Source organism: Pongo pygmaeus, chromosome 13 (genome assembly GCF_028885625.2).
Source record: "Pongo pygmaeus isolate AG05252 chromosome 13, NHGRI_mPonPyg2-v2.0_pri, whole genome shotgun sequence".
Classification (NCBI taxonomy): domain Eukaryota; kingdom Metazoa; phylum Chordata; class Mammalia; order Primates; family Hominidae; genus Pongo; species Pongo pygmaeus.
The window spans coordinates 113,681,670-113,705,262 of record NC_072386.2 but is presented as its reverse complement, the minus strand read 5'-3'; the positions used below and the strand labels follow the sequence as shown (position 1 = coordinate 113,705,262).

Here is a 23,593-nt window from a genome sequence, read left to right as displayed (position 1 = left end):
TCAGGAGGCAGAAAAACTGATACTTGAAACATAAGTGATACAATAAGAGTATTTTGTTTTTTACCCTATGATCCATACTAACGAAAACACTGTAGAGCTCAATATTAAATACCTTTGCTGATTATCTTTTTTCTTCCAAAATCATTTCTCAGAAGCAAAAATCCATCTAGGTTTCTCTATTATCATTGTCTAATTTAGTAAGGAGTTCATCCATTTCAAGAAAAATAATATAAATATTCCAAATGACTCTACTCCCTTTACTCTCTTTTCCCCTCCAAACAACTTACTCCAAACATACAAAACAACAACAACAACAAAAAACACCATATGCTGTAATCATTGAACTGTCACAGAACCTTTACTACACCAGACTCAATAAGCTGGCTCTAGAAATGTTTGCCAAATAAGCTCCTCTAACTTTAACATATACTTTAGAATTATATTAGCTGAATGATTATATAAGTATTATGTTCAATCTATACCATACCATGTAATAGAAAAGCAGATGACTTCCTCAGAAAAGATGGCTCTTTATTTAATGAAATATTGTACTGCTATCACATTGTTTCAATCCAAATATGGCATTATAGTGCCATTCTAAAAATAAATCTAAGTCCCATGTGATATGCAGCCTTTTAGCTATGTTCATCTCCTTTTAGGGCTCAAGTTTCCCACAGGAAAATTATTCAATGTTTCGCAAAACGGTCCCAAATCAGGTATAGATAACACATAAATGCTAACTGCACTGTCAGCCTTTTCCTGGTTTGCTATTGTTGATTCTCCTTCACAGCAATCCATCATGGAGAGGCCCAAGAAGCAGGAAATACTCAAGTACTGTTACCTGACAAAAGTGAACACACAAAATATCATTTTGATTAAAGAGGTGGTGATGGTCAAAGGAGAAAGGTAATTTATGGGTGAACTAAGACATAAAATTATTATATGTAAAGTCATATTCCAAACAAATGTTTCTGATAACTGTGATGAACTTCCACATACTTATTTCATTGTATTATTACCAAGTAAACTGCATATCAAATGCTCTCTTAGTGCAGCTTAATACATATTGTATTGTTTGACTTGTACTATTTGTTTAAAGATTTTGTAAAGCGTTGTATGTTATGGATAAAATCTTCTCAAAATCACCTACTAATAACATACAACACACAGACACACACAGAGGACCAAGTCTCATATGGCTCAAGTTATATTTTTACATAATCGAATCAATGGTTTAAATTATTTCCAAGAAAATGCTTATAAATGCTTCAAAATGCTTAACAAATACTCAGTTTTACTTTACAAAGTTAGCTTCTTCTGAAATAAGTCTCAAATCAGAGATTTAAATGTGCCTACTGAGTAGCAAAAATATACAGCAGCTGACCGGGCATGATGGCTTATGCCTGTAATCCTAGCACTTTGGGAGGCCAAGGTGGACGGATCACCTGAGGTCAGGAGTTCGAGACCAGCCTGGCCAACATGGTTAAACCCCATCTCTACTAAAAATACAAAATTAGCTGGGCATGGTGATGCACACCTGTAATCCCGGCTTCTCAGGAGGCTAAGGCAGGAGAATCGCTTGAACCTGGGAGGCGGAGGTTTGCAGTGAGCCGAGATCGCGCCATTGCACTCCAGCCTGGGCAGCAAGAGCAAGACTCCATCTCAAAAAAAAAAAAAAAAAAACCACAAAAAACCAGCAGCTGTAAAATGGCTAGATATATTTAATTCTATGGAAGTTTCTTGCTCTTATAACAATTAACAAATATTAAATGAAAATCTGTGTTTGAATGACACCAGTCATGCAACAGCTCCATCAGTGAACTGCTGCACTGCATTAAGAATTCCGTAACAGGTCTGCATTCACACACATATTCAAAGGCTATATAGGTATATATTCTGAGTTTCAACCTTTATTTTAATTTTGAATTTTTATATAGCTTTTAGGCAAAAATATTTTCTTGAGCTCAACATATAAGAAAAATCATATTGAAGATTTTAATTTTTCTATGGAAGAATCTTAATAAGTATCAAAAAACAATACTTAAAAGCGATCTTATTTTAGAAGTACAAAGCTCTAAGTAAACCAGATCTTTTTCTATTAACTAAAAAACTTAAAACTTATCAGCACATAGGAAATAATCCCAAGCAAAGTATATTAGTATCTACGTAGTAATACCTTAAAGGACTCTCCTAGAATTAAACTTTTTATATTTTCCTATTTAAAATTCTTAGGAAACAGCTACTTTAAAAGTTACTAGACAACCTATGATCTTCCATTTTATTTAAGCAAAAACTTTACCCTTCAAACTCACTAGCAGCACAATTATAAATACCAATGAAGGAATTCTAGAAATACCCATTTATTTTTTACCTCCTCAAACAAACATTTCTGAGGTTGTTACTAGTGATCAAGAGAACATTTTGATTAGTATTGAAAGAAAATCTTAACTCGTTTGGCTGAAAGTACCAATGGAAAGACAATTCTGTGATTTTTACTTAACACAAACCAAAATCTGAACAGTTGTTTCCTTTTTTTCCAAACCTGCTGGAAACTCCTATTTTCTAAGCACTTGACAAATGTTGAATAACCCCTTGGACTTATTCTAGTGGAATAACTGAGTCTAAAGGAGGTTTAATACCTGGATTCTAGTCCTAGTTCTGCAAATAATTAACTCTGTCACTATTCTGGGTCTCTCTTTCCCTGTCTGTGAAAGCAGGAGTCCAGATTATGACTGCTAAGGGATCTTCTAAGCTCTGTCACTTGAGGATTCTATATTTACGTCATTCATTTTCTCAGAAGTCTTAAGTCTACCTCCAATTCCTAAATAGAATTAAATCTGTTAGCCATGTATTCCAGACCAGCTATCACCAGTTTATCTTTCTGAACTTATTCTCCATTATATCTCAACTTAAAACTTCTGCTTCGTCCATACTACCCTATTCACAAGACAGCTGCACCAGCTAACATGTATTGAGTGCTTACTGCATGCCAAGCACTATGCTAAGAGCTTCACATGCATTAGCTCATTTAATCTTTACAATACTTACATGAGACAGTGTCATTAGTTAAGACAACTGAGACTAGGAATGATTATGTACTTTGCCCCAGGTCTCACAGCTAGTAAATGGCAGGGCTAGGATTCAAACCCAGGTCTGTCTGCCTCTCAAGCACATACTTTTGGCCACTACACATTACACAGTCTCCTTATTCCTTAAGTATATAAACGGCCCCCTTCATCAGGCCTTTTAAGTTTAAAATAGGAGCTGCCAAAATTGTATTTTCTGCATAAGACCAACTCATTTTTAAAGTTTGGTTAAAGTGACCCCTCTTTACCGCTTCAGCCTCAAATTTCCTGTCCACCTCCTAAAGTATTTAAAGTTCTTACCGTAAACCCCAATGACTTATTATTCCGTTGATGAAGTACATCCAAGTATTGTATGTGTATCTTAATGTCCGAGATTTGTATAGGACTAACCCTACTGCAAAACGTATTATAAAAGCAGGACAAAATACATAAAACATCAGTTGAAGAACTGGAGCTAACTATCAAGGTAGTACTTAAGGGATTTACCATCCCTGAGAGAAGGAAGCACACCAGGCCACTCCACATTCACCCAAGGCCTTTCCTCTGATGGTATGTGCCAATTTGCAGGACCTGGAAGTCACTGGGAGATTCTGACCTCTGTGTGGCAAAGAAATAATAGCTGAAATCTTTTACTGAGTTTCTACATTGCCCCCAAGTACAATTTTACATACTTTAGATGTGATAGTACCTAATTTTCACAGTAATTCTAATAAGGTAGTATTATCCCATTTTGCAGAGTAGAAAACCAAGCGCCAAACATTCCAAAAATCCATGCTCTTTTCACTACCTTCCTCTTTATCTCGGAGGAAAAAAATGATCCAAGAGTACGAAGTAATCACAGTGACAACTTTAAAAGCCTTACTATTAACATAACATGCAACTGATCTTAAACCAACTGCTATAATACTGCTGTCATCTTCATTCAAAGATGAAGATCCTTCTAACATTCAGACAGATTAAGATTACCTAATTAACTGCCAGAACTAGGATCTACATTTTGTTTTAACTTTATTTCCAGTGTTCTATAGGCTACAATACACATCCTCAGTATTATAAAATGATGTTAATGATATATAATGTTAACAAAACTTAAGTAGGAATGATTTAGATTCCTACGAATACATACCACGAAGAAGGGGAACTTTTATAAATGAAAAAAGGCTTTAGTCTGATTCAGTTCCCCAGAGGCAATAAAGACAGAGACCCACAAATGGCCTTCTTAAACTTTACATTTTGGTCTAGCTAAAAATAAATGGCTTTGGCAGTGGAGGTTTCCTCCGTTTTTCTGGAAGAAATTTCCAAAATAAATAATGCTATTTAAATGCTATAACTTTTGTCTTTCTCCCTAAAATATTGCCTTAATAATTCAACTCAGTAAGTATTTACTGAAAGCTGATAGACACAAAATGTACAACTTTACTTTGAAAATATGATTACTTTTATATTTTGCTCAAAGCCAATTCAGTCGTTTTGTAACAAGCCAACAAATCTTTCATTAAGTGACTACAATCATAATAATTTCTTGTAAAGATAGGCTTCTTAATTTGCAAAGGGCTTTCTCATGTCATATATTGTTTGTTAAATTGTAGATCACTTCATTACAGTCTTTAGTCTATTGATCCTTTGGGTCCCTTTAATTCTGTCCAGCTGGATACTTTATGAAATCTCATTCAAGGAGGGGGTCTGGGGTGAGGAGAGGAATCAGACTATAGGAATTCTACTCTACCCTGAGCCTAGCCCATCTCTCATACTGCCTTCTAAGGAAATCTATTTAACATGCACCTTCTTGCCTTTGAACACTACATGGCATTTTGCATTCCTCTCATCATTTCGTAATACAATGTCTTGTATTATACTCATGTACCAGCACACATACTCATATACACACACACACACACACACACACACACACGTGTGTTTTCCTATATTCCTTCCCACGATGTCAAAGAAGGATGCATTCCAGCACCTTCTGTCTTCTCTTGGTAAAAAACAAAATTACAAAATCTGAAAAGCTCCAAACAGACACCTATGGAGGCGTAGTGATACAGCAGACTGGAAACCAAAAAGGTCTTACAGCCCCAAAACTCCATTCCCATAATTGGAAAAGAGGGACAATATTAACTTTGCTTATACTTCTAGGGGGATTAAATAAGACAATTAATAGGAAATGGCTTTGTAAAGAGCCATAGGTAAAATAGTGCTATTTTGCCCCCATTTACTATTTCAGTAATGTTCTAAACCTGGGCCTCCTTCCCGATTTCCCTTTACTTCTGTTAAAATACATCTCTTTTCCTAAATGTGGTCTATGCTTTTCATAGAAAATAATACACCTGGCCAGGCGTGGTGGCTCACGCCTGTAATCCTAGCACTTTGGGAGGCCGAGATGGGCAGATCACGAGGTCAGAAGATCGAGACCATCCTGGATAACACGGTGAAACCCCATCTCTACTAAAAATACAAAAAAAAAATTAGCCACACGTGGTGGCGGGCGCCTGTAGTCCCAGCTACTTGGGAGGCTGAGGCAGGAGAATGGCCTGAACCCGGGAGGCGGAGCTTACAGTGAGCCGAGATCGCGCCATTGCACTCCAGCCTGGGTGACTGAGTGAGACTCCATCTCAAAAAAAAAAAAAAAGAAAATAATACACCTACATAAGTGAAAAGGTCAAACAGTACAAAGCTTACAATGAAATTCCCTTCACTCCTCATACCCTATTCCTAAGAGGCAACCATTTTCACCTCTCCTTTTTTTAAAGCTGTTTGTTTTTAGTTCATATTTCTGAATAAAATGCTTAAGTTGCTATTTCCTGGGTTTTTCCACTTTAGACACCAGTTTCAGAGTTTACACTATGGAAGACGCTACTGTAGCTCTGTTACACCCACCCTCCTTCCCCTCACCCCCCAAACACTTCCCTTCCCCTCACCCTGTCAATACAGTGTTGCTTTCATTTTTGGCTAAACACCAAACTATACACAGCAACACATAACTGAATCAGAGTATGTCATGATCTTATTTCCTTTCTTCAATTTTCTATTTTTTTCTGAAGTTATTAATTGCCTATCTTTTTCTTTTCCTTGGTTTTCTATGTATCTATCACCAGTTCTTCCCCTAAAAATCTCACAAAACTAAATTCTTCTCACCATGGTGAAAATCCCAACTATATTTTCCTAGAGACATACCTCCTAGTGCCTTCTTTCTTCCTGCTCCTATTTAGACTGACGGCTCTCTAGGTCTCCTGCATAGTTGCTTTCATAGAGCTTTCCTTCCCGTGGGAATTCTTTTCACCATCCTCCTGTGTCAGAGACCCTGTTTCCTGGATTCTGTATCTCTTTCTTGATTTCCTCCCTCATTCTGGAGAAGCATATCCTTCAGTAACTTTCCGAGAAAGTACGTAAGGCAGGTGAATATTTTGTGATTTTGCAGATCTCAAAATGAGTTTAGTTTATCCTCACACTTGAATGACAGTTTGGGCATAAAATTGTGGGTTGGAAATCACTTCTCCTCAAAATTTTGAAGCTATTATTGAACCCGTTATCTTCTAGCTTTATTGTAGCAAAAAGTCTTCTGCTACTCAAATCCCTATACTTTATATGTTTAGACTCCACCATCCATGCCCAACCCTATTCAAGAAGCTTTTAGGAATTTTTATCCCCATTGTTCTGAAATTTTATAACAATTTGCCATCATGTGAATCTTTTTATTACACTGAAATGGGCCTTTTCATTATGAAAACACGTATCTTTCAGCACTGGAAAATTTTCTTGTGATATTTAATAATTTCTTCCTTTCTTTTCCTCTATTCTGTTTCTGAAGAGCCTGTTAGTCAGCTATTGGGTTCCCCGATTAAACCTCCGATTGTTTTGCTTTTTCATCTACTTTCTGTCTCTCTGCCTTTTTGTTTCATTATCTGGCCTACTTCATTTTCTAGCCTGCTTACTAAAAAAAAAAAAAAAAAAAAAAAATCTTATTGTACTTTAAATTCCAAGAGTTATTTCTTGTTCTCTTCCTATTCATTTTTACTGCACTCTCCTCTCCCCTGCTTTAATGGATACAAAATCTTCTCCGAGAATGTTAGTTACAGTTGGGTTTTTTGGTTGTTTTCTTCAGCAACCTACATTCTTTCTGTTTCTTCTGATTTCTGTCATTTGCTTGTTTTGGGCTCTGTACTTTATGTGAGAACTTTTTCTCAAAAGTGCGATTATCTCTGGCTGTCTGTTAATATTAAAAGTGAAGCAATAAAAAACTGTGAGCTCTGTGTGCATGGGTTGGATGTGTTGATTGATGGGCATCACCTTAAAGTGACTAGGCAGGGAATGTGGCTATTTTGTTTCTGAGCCCTCAAATGTCAGTCCCCAGAATACACTCCTCTCATATCCTGCTTAGAACATTCTGAAAGTGTAGTGTGGTAAGAGGGCTGATTATTTAACATACAGACTTTCTTATAGCAGTCATGTTTGTAACAAAGCACACCTTTAGTCCCATTCTCAGCTATGCCTGGCATCTAGAGTGGTTCAGCTTTTCCAAAGAGTAAATCTCCCACCTTCTGCTGCAATGGTGAAAACCAGTTGCCTGCTTGGGATGGGGATTCAGGTGGGATGGGGAAGAGGAGTAAGGGGTGATAATGTCTAAACATTCCTTATATAAACTTTCTATCAATTACTTTGTTTTTCAGCTTCTATCAATTCTTGTTTTTCAGTCTCTATCAATTCTTGTTTTTCAGTCTCTATGCTTATAGGGACATCTTAGGAATCCAATTCTCAAGTAGTTACTGTGGTCAATAGACAAATCAGCCTGTTTCTTTTTGCTCCTCTTCCTCATTTGACTTTAGAAAGCAGCTCTGTTGATTCCGCTGAGTCAGTTACTACTCGTCCACTGAATTTCTATATTCCAAAATTCTGCTGGCATCACTGTCTGTCATTATCTCTGTTCTCCTTCTTTTTATCCATATTATACTTTTGCTATTCTTTATAGTGGAGTTAACAGAAATATGCATAGTCAATCTGCTATATTTAGCAGGAGGTCTGTCATATGTTTCTAAAGCCTAGGCTTACATAATGGTACAGAACACAAGCTTTAGAGTCAAAGAATTGGATTTGAATCATAACACTTACTATATATGTAACCTTAGAAGCTTCTTAACCTCTCTAAGCCTATGTTTCCTCACCTATAAAATAGGAAAATTCAAAATAACTACCTGATAGGTTGCTGTGAAAATTAAATGTAGAATGTAAGAAAAAATTAAGGTAAGAATATAGGCTTTGGAGTCAGCAAGTCCTAGGTTTGAATCCCAGATCTTCTACTTACAAGCTGTCTGACTCTGGCACCTCAAAATCTGTTTCTTCTGTATAATGGGGTTAATAATAGTCACTAGCTCTTACAGTGTTGGAAGTATTAACATAAAGTTTATAAAATTCTCCTGAAACATAACGAGTCTCAATTAACATTTATATTATTGCTCATACTTCTTACCCTTAGAATTACACACATACACATGTGCCCACCCCATGGCATGGCTGAGTCAAGTCAAATTCCAACTCCTCTGCAAAAGCAATGTGATATACTAGAAAAGGGCAACAGATTAGGAAGCATGAAGTCTGGGTATTACCATAAATAGATAACCCAGTGGCCACTGGGCTGGTTTCTCGTCTGCAAAATAACAGAATCAGACCAAATGATTTCTAAGGTCCTTTCCAACTCATCTGCCTCTCCCTGCCTCCTTTGCTAGACATGATCTGACATGAATATCACATCCCTAATTATCTGATACTATTAATTTTTATAGGTAGTTTCATGTATTTTGCTTTTCTAACTAGGAACTACATGAAAACTAAGATGAGCGGCTCCCTCAAACTAATGTAAAAAATAAAGATGTGTTTTGAATAATAATAAATCATAAAACTAGTATGTTTTATGATAAAAGATAAGTCTGGGGATATAAAAACCACCTTAAAGAGAAAGAATAAGTTGCAGGCTTGCAGACTACTAAGACTTGCAAGGAATCTGACTAAAAGACAAGTAACAGAAGAAGTTAATTGAACTAAGGAAATACCGTAATATGTCAATGAGAAGGGAGGTTAGTCAATAATGGAAGCAGGGATGATTTCATCTTTTACTATGATCCCAATAATGTTCACATTACAGAACCATGTTCTGAGATTCCATTCCCACCAAGCAAGCTTCTGAATACAGTTTGGCTTCCCATAAATATCTACTAATAGAGAAGACTGCTCTCAATTACCAGCATCTACTTCTTAAACTAATAAAGTGACATGATTTTATACACCAGCATCATCTGATTGTACCGCACAAAAAACAGTGCTGTGGGGGTGGCCCACCAGGAAGCCTTGGTACATTCTTCCAGATAAAGTAGAGAACAGTGAGGCTTCCTGGAAGACAGATAATCACAGAATTTTTCCACAAGAAACACCTAAAGACTACATAGTTCTACAAGAAAGGAATGATCCTTCTTTGATCCCTCTCTGAGGCTAGTTATACTACCTGGCACACAGCAGAACTTGCTAGATAAGTGCTTCTTGATTGCTTAAACTTTCCCTAAAAGCCACTGCTCTTACATAATACAATTTTCCATACCCTATGGCAGTATCAAGGAGATACTTCTTTCTGGATACATGACCAATAGTGTGGTAAGAAAAAGAAGGAAGAAGGAAAGACAGAGCTAGAAAACTGGGAAAGGCTGAAAGGGAGACAAAGCAAAACCACACAGAAAGTTTCTTTCATCAAGGCTTTCTATAGTTCCTTTGGCCTTGTGACCAGTTTTAGAGAGCTTTATCTGGATCCAGAGCCAAGAAGGTGTGATCCAACTACATATTTCCTAATCCATTCTGTGAAAAACTGGCAATTTGAAAGCACTGCCTGAAGTTCTCTGGGCCAAAGCTACAGAGTTTCCAGAAGTAAAGTTATCTAAGTATATAGAGGACTCACATTACCAAATTAATCTCTTGATACCAAAAAGAGATATTATTCATTATTTAAAATCTAGAATAACCTAGACCAAATGGAAGGTTGCTTATGAGGCTCTGGACTACCTTTCAAACATCACTGCCCTATAATCCCTCACAGAAGGGAGAAGGCTGGTGTGACTACATGCAATAATTACAGAGTCATTTATTCATTCTATAAAACTTCTGCTCTGAGCCAGGTCCTATGTCAGATTGTGGGGATAAAGATATTAACCAGACAGATAAGAGACACTGTCCCTTGCCTTCAGAGAGTTTGATGACAAGTAAAGGAAGTAAATCAAAACAATTTTATGTTGAATTTAAGGCTACTGTCATTTTAGGAGGATGAGCATTTATTTTGCTTCTCAAGTCTGGGATTGCTAAGTAGCACAGAGTAGTGGCGTGGCATTGAGCTTCAAAGATCAAAGTGTGGGGGAACACATCATGATGTATGGCTTCCTTACATGTAGAAGAATGGCAGATACAAATAACAGTAATCATTTTTATTTGCAAAGCACTTTACAATTTACAAAGTACTTTCACATCTATTATCTAATGCAAGCCTCAACCCTATGAGGTATGAAGGGATCAATATTTCCTTTTAGGAGAAATTAAGCATTTAGAGAAGTGACTTACCCTCATTTACAAAACTACTTAATTAGAAACAGAAGCCTACATTTTTTATTCTCAGTTCCAACTTCATTTTTACTATATGATGCCCTTCTGTCACGCAAATTTTGAAGAAAGGCCAAATGACTCATTTACAGCCATTAAGAAATGTCTACAATATTTCCAAGGTCTGTAACATAATATTAATAATATATAAATTTAATATAAATACTTAATATTTAGTTTTTCTTCAACCTGAAATGAAAAAAATTACACAAAAATCAACACACAAAATGATTTATGAGGACTTCAAAAAATCTCAATGCCACAGTTTTCCCATTCTTAAAATTTCCTCATATAACAATAAATCTTGGCTTGCTGATCATTTCACCAACCACTATGAAACAAAAACATAGTCAGTGAAATTAAGACAATTCCTATACCAAGTCAACGTGCAGATTTTTCAAACAAACCTGAAAAGCTGAGGAAACCCTCCTAGAAACCACTCCACCATCTGGGCCATTTGGGAGTCTAACCCTGTTGCTTCATTTTCAAGTTCAAGGAGGTGGGCAATGCATTTATGGTAAAAAAAATTCAAGTTTTCCCAATCCTTAAAATACTGAGACCATTATTCAAGTAAAAAGTAAAAGCCATTATAAAAGGCTTGAAAAGAATTTATCCAGCAATAAAGCTTAAAGAAAACCTTTTCCAAAATGGAATTTTGAGTAAGAGTCAGTAGGCCCATGAAAAAACGCAAACATCCAATCTAGTGTCAGGATAATGCTCTCACTAAAGTTGGGCACACTAGTCCATTTGTAATTGCTTTTCTACTCTAAGAAGGGGGAAAAACCACTTTCACTGAAATCACTGCATTAAAAAATACAACTAGTTTACAAATATAACATTAGTATAATCCTACTTTAAAATTTACTATGAAATAATTTCAACATAATCACCAAAAGTATATGTTTCCTCTGATACCAGTCACATGCCATATAAAGTTAAATGAGCTATCCTGCCAACGCCATGGTAACTGAATCTAAAAATACACTTTTTTTTGAAGTCAGACTGGTATTTAAACTAAATGTCATCAAATGTTGCATTAAATATGCCAGGATGAAAAGTTCAGTTAAACATGAACTTTCCAAACATATCACATAGAAAACACCCCCAGCCACTAAAGAGGATGACACTACTGTGTCCAGGAGCATCTCCTCTCTCCCAACACATATACACACAACAAAATAAGATCAAACCTACTGATTTAATATCAAATTTTCAACAAAAATTAAGTGTTTAAATGCCATATTTTCTAAACTAAGAATTCATAAGCAAACTGCAAATGTGAACACGTTACATTCTCTAACATATATGAAAAAAGGTAAATTTTGGTTTTTTAGATCTGTACCACTTAAAGGGGAAATGTATACAATACAACCATTTTTCAGAATCTAACAGAAAAGGTTTCTCATTTGAAATGGCAATTTAACTAAGCCATTTCTAACATAACTTACAATTTCAGTATGAGTTCTAAATTTTGAAGCAGCTTAGAATAAAATTTGCTAACACCAAACATAAAGAGCAAGCAAGGCTTTGGGAAAAACCCAGAATCTGAAGTTTGAATGTTTATATAATGCTTAGTCACTTAAAATAAAAAAGTTTAAATAGAACACAACTGAGGTTAAAATCAAGTTGATGTCTAAAGCCTAAAATCATAAGAACACTGGCATCATGATGGAAAACCAAAGCTTATCTGCCTGCTTTATAAATATCCATGTCCTTTCTTGCATTCAGAAATCCACTTTAACCCATGTCCCCTGGGTTTCTTCCATCTTCTATCTCACTGAACACCACTGTCGCATTCAGATTACAACCTCTAGCCAAAGGCAGAGATCAAATAAGCCCCTTGAAGATTTCCAGAACATTTCTAGAACAGCAGAAAAGTAGAGGAAATACTCTCGTGCCTGGAGCTGCTGGAATACCTTCTCTTCTTTTAGAAAAATAAACCTCTTGCTCTAAAGATAATCACTTTTAAGAACAAACATCACTACAACTCTCAATACAAACACACATAACTCTCAATAATAATTCTATAGAAGAATTATAAAATCCTATCGGTTTTGCTAGTACTTTGGCAGGAAAAAAAAAAAAAAAAAGACCATTAAGAACTGTATGCCAAAGGATTTTTTTCCAGAAAGAAAATAGCAATAAGAGACTTAGTGTTTCCCCTTCTCCTCTTCAAATGTGGATTCCTTAGCACTAACTGAAAGAATACTTTTCAAAAATAACTAAGTTGATTCCATTTAACCACAAAGAAAATGTCTCAACTCCCTTCTATTTTAAAAAAACAATCTGTATACTACGGTATACTTTCTGGCTCAGTTGCTTATGACCGACACCCTTCTCCCTGATGTTCTAATATTTTGGAAGTCTTTGAATAGAAAGAACAGACAATATTAAAGACACATTTTTGTATATAGTCACCATTATAAAATGGACAGCCAACAGCCTATCACTGAATTACTTTTTAGCTTAAGCACATTTTGCTGTAAAAGAGAAATCTAACAATTCAGATATTCTAAATATAGACATAACACAAAGGCATGGGCAAAAATACTACACGATCACTTCTATGCACACATATCTTTAGATCTCTGTGAAGCATGGCACAAAAAGTAGCTCAGTTTTTCATAAATTGTATAATTTGATTGCACTTTTGCTTCATGGTTCACTGTAAAATTCTAAAATTAATGTTTATGTGTTCACATTATTCACCCTACTGAGAATTCTCTCAAGAGAATAAAACAGAGAACATTTGGCTTTCTAAATGACAGTGTTGAAACTTGCAGTGTAGTTATATTTGGCATACATAAAAAGTAATTTCTAAAACCTTATTTATATTTTACTATTCCCTGTTAGAAGAAATCAATTGCACATGAAGCCCAAATAGCTGGAAAGAACCCAGAAAGTGACAAGAAAATGATGACTTTTTAAAATGCTGACGCTTTTCACACTCAGGTTCAGTCATGCCAGCTGGAAAGAGGTGTTAGATATGGCTTTATTCATTTTAAATCTGAGAACTGTAGTCATTTCCAAGACATTTCAAAAATTGAGAGCAAGAGCAGTTTGTCTTCATGGTCTTGAATCTTCTAATTCACAAGCACTTTTGAAAACCATTTCTACAAACTTAGAAGGTATCTGTACAAATAATTTGTATGCTATTGCTTAGAGTCAAAGTATTCTGTCCCAGATCTCCTAGTGAATTAGGAATACTTAGAGATAAAACACACACACACACACACACACACACACACACACACACGGGAACCCCGTAACTGAGCCACTTCAGATATGACATCCATTAAGAGGGCCTTTGCTTCTAACTGTGTAAGGGTCGTTGGCTGTAGTCTGACTTGCACAAGAAGTACACATAGCCCCCGAGAGGCGCTTTAGTCCTCTTTGGAATACACTGTTGGAGAGACTATAAATGACACAGTTGCAGAAACTGTTACTAATAGCAAGCCAGGTGGTCAAGAAGGATGCGAAGCGGTTGCTGTGGCCAGTGGAGCTTTCCAACAAGAAGTAGATGATATATGGCAACCAGAGGATGTAAAATACACTAGTGATTCGAAACAGGACCATGGCATAGCGCTTATCAGGACAGGCCTGCACTTCCCCAGTCTCCCCACTCTGGCTGCTGAAGCGGGCTTGCCTTTCGCTGATTTCCTTTGTGTGCTGTTGGCAGATGCGGAAGATGTTGAAATAGGTGAAGCAGACAATAAGGGCTGCTGGGGCATATAACATCATCACGATGAACAGGGTGAAGTAGGAGTCGGTGTGCCAGGACTCCGCACACCACTGAAACACATCTCCATGATATCCAGGTTTGCCCCAGTGGAAAAAGGAAGGCAGGAAGACCAGGGTCGAGTATAGCCAAATCAGGAAAATACACAGGCGTAGTCTCCAGGGTGTAACCAGAGTATTATAGGTTAAAGGTTTAGTAATGGCAATGTATCTATCAATGCTGATACAAGCCAGAGAAGCCATGGAGACACTCTTCAGAACTGATACTACAAAACCAAATATCTGGCAGGTCAAGGACTCCTCTACTGGAAGGGGGTGATGGAGGAGTGATAAAGAAGGGACCACGCAGCTCACCCCAACAAAAAGGTCAGCATATGCCATAGTCTGGATAAAATAACTTGTAGTATGATGGTTCAACAAAGGTGCACAGTGAAATACAAAAATCACAATGATGTTGCCAGAAATAATCAATACAGTTAGAAAGACAATAATCAACACTTCCAAAAGGCAAAAATTGACAGTTTCCAAATAGCCAAATGCCAAGAGGCAAAAAGGGTGGCTGCTCTGATTACCATCCAAGGTGGAGTTCATCTTGAGCTCAGGAGTGATCTGTCACTTCATGCTGCCGCTTGGCTGCTGCCAACAGTTCAAAGAAGCAGCTGCTGTCATTGCGGTCAGCTTTGCATGTGTGTAATAATGCCAGAGGAGCCTTACTCCCCAAGCTCCTGATGCTGCTGCTCTGGTGCATTGCCTGCAGTGCAATTCCCCTTTAAATCCTTCCTGGAATAAGAAGAGCCAGCAGCAGTTGTCTGGCCAGTCCCAGACGCGGCCATAGTGCCAGGTTCACCATACACATAGCACCAGGGGAGCAAGGTAAACTCTGGGGAGAACGTCTTCAGGCCAAGTGAGGGTAGGGGGAAAGGGTAGAAGAGAAGGGAAGAAGATTAGGAGCTTCAGCAGGAGTTGTAATGAGTCTCCTCTGAACAGCTGATAGAAGAAAAGGAGAGAGCATTTTACATTTCACATCCAATGCCCTAATCAAAGAACCTGGCTAGCTCAGGCTGGCATCATCCCTCCCACTCCACCCCTACTGGCACCACTATTCACGGCTACCCTCAGTAGCACCCCACCACATAACTGATCTGTACTGTATAGAGGAGCAGCAGCAACATCAAGCTTTCAAGATCAGCATAAAACAAAACCAATCACAGTCAGATTAATTTACCCCCATTTCCTTTCATTTGAGACGGGGGAGAAAAGGAATTTGCTTTTAATATTTAGGAAAACCTTTCACTACAATTACCACTAATAAAATTAACCAACATAATTTACTTTCTTCATTGATTCCAATATAATATTTTGCCTCTTTGAAAACATTTCAACAGAATTTACTGTTTAGTTCAATTTCAGAATGTTACCTGTAATTCTGCATGCTGCAATCCAAACAAAAGCCACAATACATCCTTAGCAGAAAGCCTTGCAAAGCAGGAATGTGCTTCAACCCGCGTACTGCAGAACTGAGACACGGAGGGAGGGGATAAAGGAGTAGGAGGGGAAACAGGGAGAAGAGGGGGCTTGGGAAAAGGAAGAAAGGGGGAGGGGAAAGAAAACGCCTGTACGTGCACACACTCTGGCATCTTTAGCCACTAATTGGAATTCATCGTCAGAGAGGTGCCCCCTGATTTCCAGACTGCACAGTGTGGGAATGGCTTGCTATGCCTGCAGTGCATCATTTGAAGGCTGTTTCCTCGTCTGTCTGGAATCCCCCTTTTAGTAGATAAGCAGAATTCAGGCTGCTAGCAAGGAGAAGGGGTAGTAACAGAACAGGGTGTCAGGAATTAGACTGAAACACACTGCCAGAGGGGTAATTTCTATTTTCTCACGGCATTTTCCCAAAGAACAAAGAGCAATATTAAAGAAAGGAAGTATGTTAACTTCCTTTAAGTGTACGGCATATTGCAACTGAGAATCATAATTCAGCTGCACAAGAAGTTCTAGCTAGAAGGCTATTCACCATTAATTTTCTCTCTCATGATTCACTGAATATTGGCCAAGAAACTTTAAGATCACTTTTTCAAGAGAAAAATAAAGTATCTCCCATTCTGAATACTACACAAATAGCACAGATAAATTACATTGTTCCCATATTTGACACTACCCTATAGTTTTGAGATACATTTCTTGCTTCTAATTTGCTGAGCAGTATACAAGAATACAAACAAAAAATAGAAAAGTAAATGTACCTTCTTCTACTCAGGCATGGATATTACAGGAAGTTTCACGGTACAAATAAGCCTTTGTATCTTAGAATATACAATCTTGCTTCTGCCTATTTAAAACAATGCAAACTGTATTATATTATATTGTGGTTTTCCTGGTAATGTCATAAATGATGACAATTTTCAGCTAACAGAGTTGGGTGCCATAAAAATGTGTAATTTTAGTATCTTTATTTAGAAGGATTAATTGAAAGTATCCAGCAGAGTAAAAGACAATAAACAAATGCCGGCATTTGAAAGCATTCCAAGAGGTAGGCAACTGAGTAAAAACATGTGATCCAACTTTCATTTTTATTCATTTTATACACATGCTTTCTTATTACAGACAAATGGCCACCCATAATCAGAATGCAATGAATTACATTTTAAATCTAAAGCAGCAGCAGTTGTCTGGCCAGTCCCAGACGCGGCCATAGCCCCAAAATAAAAAACCTATTTAACCACAATCCTGATAGTAATATTTGACAGGTCTTATTGGGAAACAGAGTGAAGTGTGTGGCACAGTAAAAAGACCAATAGCATCAAAGGAACAATAATCAGGTTCAAATTCTTGCTCTAATATTACTTATCCTCTCTTAAGCCTCTGTTTCATCATCTGTAAAATGAGAACAACACTCCTTACTTCACAGGGTTGTTGAGAAATAAAGTATATAAAAAAGGCTTACCAACACCTAGCACAGAGGGGGTATATAACTTTACTCACTTTCTGCTCCTACAACTAAAATAGCCTTCCTAAAGAGCCAGTGTTTTCCTGCCCATCATGTTGAAATGCTTAAGGCTGGGCTCCTCTGAATCCTGAAGGGCCTGCTCTTACTGAGGCTATACAGTTCTAGGTCATACAACAGCTATCTGAATACAGTGCTGTCACACATTACTCAAATACATTGAGGCTATGCATATGCAAAGCACTGAAGGTAGCTGAAAAGAAGGAATGATGACACGGCGTCAATTATTCCCTCAACATAAATAATTTCTCTGCCTAGGTCTCCAGCCCTGATTTCACTCCTAAGCTCCCTTTTCCATCTACAATTTGTCTGCTAGTCACACATTTTCCACCTGTAGATGGAAGATGTACTGTAGAGATTTCAACCACAGCATGTCTAAAATCAAAAACCTTTTTCCTACCAAATAAGCCTCTGTATTTTTCCAACATTTTCCTAGGCACTCCGGTATGAAACTTAGGACTCAATCATCTTGACCACTCTCTCCCTCAAAGCACTTAGTTCTTAGTCACCAAGTCCTGAAAATGTATTCCCACAATAGTTCTCAAATGCATTTCCTCCTTTCAATTTTTAATACACTTACCATAGAAGATGATTATCACCTAAACTTAGAGTTTTGTTCATTTTTCTAATTTTTTCTTTTCTGCCTGGTTAAATATCCAAAATGTATATTTTTTTATTGTACCCCATTGTTCAAGAAGAGTCAATGGCTCCCTTATTGCCTTTCTAGTCTGTTCTCAATTGTTTTACTTCCCCCAAATAACATGCCCTCCAGCCAAATCAGATTACTTCTTATTCTATACACTTGCCATAGACTTTATTTTTAAACCATATTTACTGAGCACCTTAATAAATACAGAATAAAGGAGTGATTTTTGAGAGTTACTGCTGTATTTCAATAAACAGAAAAAGTGTTCACCAAAGTCAAAAGTCTAGGCTTTTCTACTATTACTTGTGAATTTGGGCATGTAACTTATTCTCTCTGTGGTTTCCCATGTATAAAACAAGACAGTTACGCTGATAAAAACAGACAATACAATGGCTGAAAATTTGAAAGAATTAAAAATTTATAAAATTGCAATAAAACTACACGCTGTTACATTACTGCCATTAGTACAGTAACAGTTCTTTCAACTTTGTTTCTATTTTAGTGAAACCACTCTAGGAGCTAAAATCAAAACATTCATTTAAGAAACTTAAAAAAAAAAAGCCTAATAGCCACATTTAACTGAATCAATCAGGAATTAAATGTTTTGCTTTGGATTAAAGAAAAACATTTTCTTCAAAAGAGACAATTTATTAACAACTTAGGGAGGCTCTATAAATTTGTATCCTTACAAAAATCCATATGTACATTTGGTCTTTAACCATAACATAGACTCACTCTAGTGTTCCGTACCACTCTAGAAAGACTACAGTTAATATTATGTAGTTTCAAATAGCTAGAAGGAGGTTATTGAATGTTCCCAACACAGAGAAATGATAAATGTTAGAGATGATGGGCATGTGCGCAATTACCAAGATCTGATCAGTATATACTATATGTATCAAAATATCATTATATACCTCATAAGTATGTATGTTATATGCTGATTAAAAAATACAATAAAAAATAAAATAATGCAGTCCCATGATATATTCACTCTATATTTACTTTGAAGGCTGAGTAACTTTCTATATATATATATGACTAAAAGGAAATACATTAAAAATCAACACTATTATTGGATGGTGGGATAACAGTCATTAAAAAATCTTTCTTCTTTATAGCTTTCTATATTTTCTGAATTTTCCAATTTCTATATACTCTCAGAACCATATTGATTTAGCAAGATAGAATGACGCTGGGTTGAAGTTGTCTACTTCATGGGGCTCTGTTCCACTTGTTCCTATGCCATCAGAGCAACATTCCTTCAGACAGTCTTTGGTACTCAATCTAACTCAAAATGGACTCCCAAAACGTCAGTTAAAACCTCTTACAGAACAAGAATATAATTACGAACTTACCGATACTTAACCATTGCATTGCTAGCTAAATACTTTCTGACCTGCAAACACGCCAGCTTCTATATGGTTCAACCTAATGAAATTAAAACAACTTTAAAAGCCAAAATAATTAAAATAACAAAATGGCAGGCTTAAAAAGAAAAGCAGAACGAAAAATGAAATGTAACAAAAAAAGGAAAAGTCCTGTTCAAATTATATTTCTTTTTCTCCCAACCTATTCAGAGACTTAACTACTTGTAGATGAGAAATTATCTCAGTTCTTTAAATTCCTAAGTTTCACCTCTGGGCATTAGTGTCAACTACCACTTATTATTTGGTAAAAATGAGCTTCACTTTTTGTCTGACATCTTAACAAGGCTGCAGTGTTCGCCACTGCTCTCCAAGCTTCACAATGCCACCCAAGGACTACAAGAAGAAGAAAGACACTGGAAAGTCAGCCAAGAAAGACAAAGACTCACTGAACAAACCCGGGGGCAAGGCCAAAAAGAAGAAATGGTCCAAAGGCAAAGTTAGGGACAAGCTCAATACCTTGTCTTGTTTGACGAAGCTACCTATGACAAACTCTGTAAATAAGTTCCCAACTATAAACTTACAACTCCAGCTGTGGTCTCTAAGAGACTGAAGATTTGAGGTTCCCTGGCCAGGGCAGCCCTTCTGGAGCTCCTTAGTAAAGGACTTATCAAACTGGTTTCAAAGCACAGAGCTCAAGTAATTTACACCAGAAATACCAAGGGCAGAGATGCTCCAGCTGCTGGTGAAGATGCATGAACAGGTCCAAGCAACTCTACATTTGGAAAAATAAAACTTTATTAAGTAAAAAAAAATAAGCTTTAAACATTGATTAATTAACATATTATTTTAGTGCAGCTGATGTGAGTTTATTAATGTAACTGTCATTCCAAAAATGATTTGAGATACTTTGACTCATCTTTTATTCCTCCCTCGCCCTCATCTCCCACATTCATTCAGTCATCAAGTGAGTGCCAAGGATTCTACCTCTGAAATCCTCTTAAATAGCATCTTTTTCCCCATCCCTTTGCCACTACACCCCAATCCAAGTTGAAATTATCTCTTGCCTGAATTATTAATAGGTCTCGCTGCAATTATTCTTACTCCACGCTTGCCCAAGTAACAGAGTGATCTTTCTAACCCTGATAATACAGACAATAAGCAAAAAAATATATATAATATTAAGTTATTTACACTTAGTATGGACTATGGATTATACTAAGAATTTTCACACATTATCTAAGTTAATTCTAACAACTCTACAACTATTATTATTCCATTTTACAGATAAGGAAACCAAAGCCTATGAATGTTAAATTGCCCAATTTCAATGGCTAGAATACAGCAGAACTAGGATCTGAATTAAGACAATTTGCCTTTATATGGAAACCACTTTGCATACTGCCTTATAAACCGGAATATATAACCTGCCTGCTTAAAATGCTTCATTCGCTTCTATTGCCCAAAACCTTAAATATGCCTTCTGAAGCTTTCAAAGATCTGTTCCCTATCTACCACCTCTCTGGTCTTATCTCCATTCAACTCTATGGAACTGCCAAGCTTTTTCTCACCCTTGAGTACACACTGTTCCCTCTGACTTTTAAGACCACATCTGCTATGCAGCACCCTATCCCACCCCAACTATCCAACTCCTGGCTAATTTCTGAGCAAGAGACCTTTTAGAACACTTAGGTGAGAAATCCTTCATGTCATATGCAGTACAGCTGTATGTATTTTTTCTTCTACAACTCCCATGCAACTTTATGATTGTTTATAGTTAACTGTCTATTTCCTCCATTAGATTGCAGACTTCCTGAAACCAGTGAACAAGTTTATTTATGGGCATATCCATGAGGCCTACCACAGGGTTGGCACAGGGTAGGCATTCAAAAGGTATTTTTTATTGAATAAACAATGAATGCCCAATGAAACAAAAGGCAATTCTGCTTTTAGGTTGAAAGATCTTTCAAGTAAAACCCCAGTATGGTAACTATTTAACTCACCTATAATTATTAGGTCGAGGCATATGAAATTGCCTATTTGTGGGTCAAAAACTGTCAAATAGCAATTTTAACATGGACAAACCAAATATGTTTCCAGTCTTATAATTCAAGAAACCTTTAGAACTCCCAGCAAGTATGACTTACATAAACTCACACGAAGGAAAATAACTTCACAGGGATAAGATATAGGGCTTAAAATTATGTTCACAAGTAATAATTTAGAGGGACCTACTGCAGCAATTGCTGTATGACAGCAGACAATACAGTTCTAACATCCACCAGCCACTATTTTCATGTAGAACAAGACAGCAAGAGTGCTCAGTTGTGAAAAAATGGAATTACGGCCTATTTTGGAGGGCAGCACTCAAACACACTGTCTGATTTTCCAGAATGTCAAAGCTTAAGGAAAAATCAACAGACTACCTCAGCTATCTCAGTTCAAAGAAGAGGAAATGAAGTGGCAGAACTGAAACTAGTACCCAGGCTTCCTCCTCCATGGCCAACATTCTTTTTTGCTAAATCGATCTCCTTTTATTGTTGGGTATCCACAGGCATATTCTTATGATTAAATATTATTCAGTTCTTACCTATTACAAACCTACCAGACAGAAATTGTTAATTAAAAAGCAAAACAATCTGCTTAGTAATAACATAATAATTGAACATATTATTTTTTCCAGACTAGCAAAATGTGGCTGGGCCTCCAGGGATTCCTTTCAACAATTAGAAATGTAAATATTGGTTGGCAGGGCACAGTGGCTCACGTCTGTAATCCCAGCACTTTGGAAGGCCAAGCCGGGCGTATCACAAGGTCAAGAGATCGAGACCATCCTGGCCAACATGGTGAAACCCCGTCTCTACTAAAAATACAAAAATTAGCTGGGCATGGTGGCACACGCCTGTAGTCCCAGCTACTCGGGAGGCTGTGACCGGAGAATCACTGAATCTGGGAGGCGGAAGTTCCAGTGAGCCAAGATCGTGCCACTGCACTCCAGCCTGGCAACAGAGCGAGACTCCGTCTCAAAAAAAAAAAAAAAAAAAAAAAATTAAGAAAAAAAGAAATGTAAATATTGGTTATATGAGCTTGCTATTAGTTTGCTTCTGGATAAAAGCTTGCTGTTCGTGGCAAAAGATTCTTATCACTGAAGTTGACACTAGAGAAAATGATGCAAATAAGTTTAAGAAAAGATAAGCAAGGCCAAGTGGATGGAAGGAAAGAAAAACATCAGAATAGGTTGCTATTTCATTATTCTCTCATTATTAAAATGATCTACTGAAGAAGCAGTTTGCTGTAAATTTTTGCTACTAAGCACTGAATTATAAGAAGCTAAGCCACCAACACAAAAGGTAAAAAATAACCATCAGAAAGAAGGGACACAAGAGGATTCTGGAAGCTGGAAACAAGAAAATGCCTTTGTTTCCCCTTCATTTTCAACTCCAACTTATTTGATTCACAAGATCCTGAAACAGCTGTAAGAATTACAGGCAACTGGAGGTAAGAGAAGCCATGAGAGTCTCTGTGGATTACTTATTAAGCTTTCTTCCCTCTGAGCCTGACAAGTTCCACCTAGAGGCCAGGGTTGAGGAGCTCTTAATCAAACACCAGAAGACAAAGACTACCAGGGGTGCTTGGTCTATAAAAATTTATTCCATGAAGCCAAGGGTAGTAGTTCAATATAAGAAGTCTATTACATGTTGATAGATTATGTAACTTACTCCAATAACAAATTAAACAAAATCAGTCCTGAAAAAGCTGATAAAATTCAGTAACATTCCTAATAAAAAATCCAAAGCAGGGATAGAAGGAAACCACTTAAATGAAACACAATTTATTATTAAGTCTCACTCTGTCATCTAGGCTGAAGTGCAGGGGCATTATTTTGGCTCACTACAACCTCTGCCTCCTGGGTTCAAGTGATTCTCCTGCCTCAGGCTCCCGAGTAGCTGTGATTATAGGTGCCCACCACCATGGCCGGCTAATTCTTGTATTTTTAGTAGAGACGGGGTTTCACCATGTTGCCCAAGCTGGTCTCAAACTCCTGACCTCAGGCGATCCACCGGCCTCGGTCTTCGAAAGTGTTGAGATTACAGGCATTAGCCACTGAGCCCGGCCAAAA

General features: G+C 37.0%; 2 protein-coding genes and 1 pseudogene across 5 annotated transcripts in view; 1 reads left to right on the top strand and 2 right to left on the bottom strand.

Annotated features, from left to right (window-relative positions):
- The window catches only part of RABGAP1 (RAB GTPase activating protein 1), a 177,811-nt gene that overhangs the window by 60,022 nt on the left and 94,196 nt on the right, over positions 1 to 23,593 (bottom strand). The window lies entirely within an intron of this gene.
- Positions 7,098 to 20,099, bottom strand: GPR21 (G protein-coupled receptor 21). Its single transcript, XM_054502521.2, has 2 exons — positions 15,875 to 20,099; positions 7,098 to 15,443 (listed from the first exon to the last, which is right to left on the bottom strand). Exon 2 carries the CDS (start codon positions 15,045 to 15,047, stop codon positions 13,998 to 14,000), a length of 1,050 nt encoding a protein of 349 aa, XP_054358496.1. The 5' UTR covers positions 15,048 to 15,443; positions 15,875 to 20,099; the 3' UTR covers positions 7,098 to 13,997.
- LOC129044547 (small ribosomal subunit protein eS25-like) lies at positions 19,856 to 20,232 on the top strand (annotated as a pseudogene).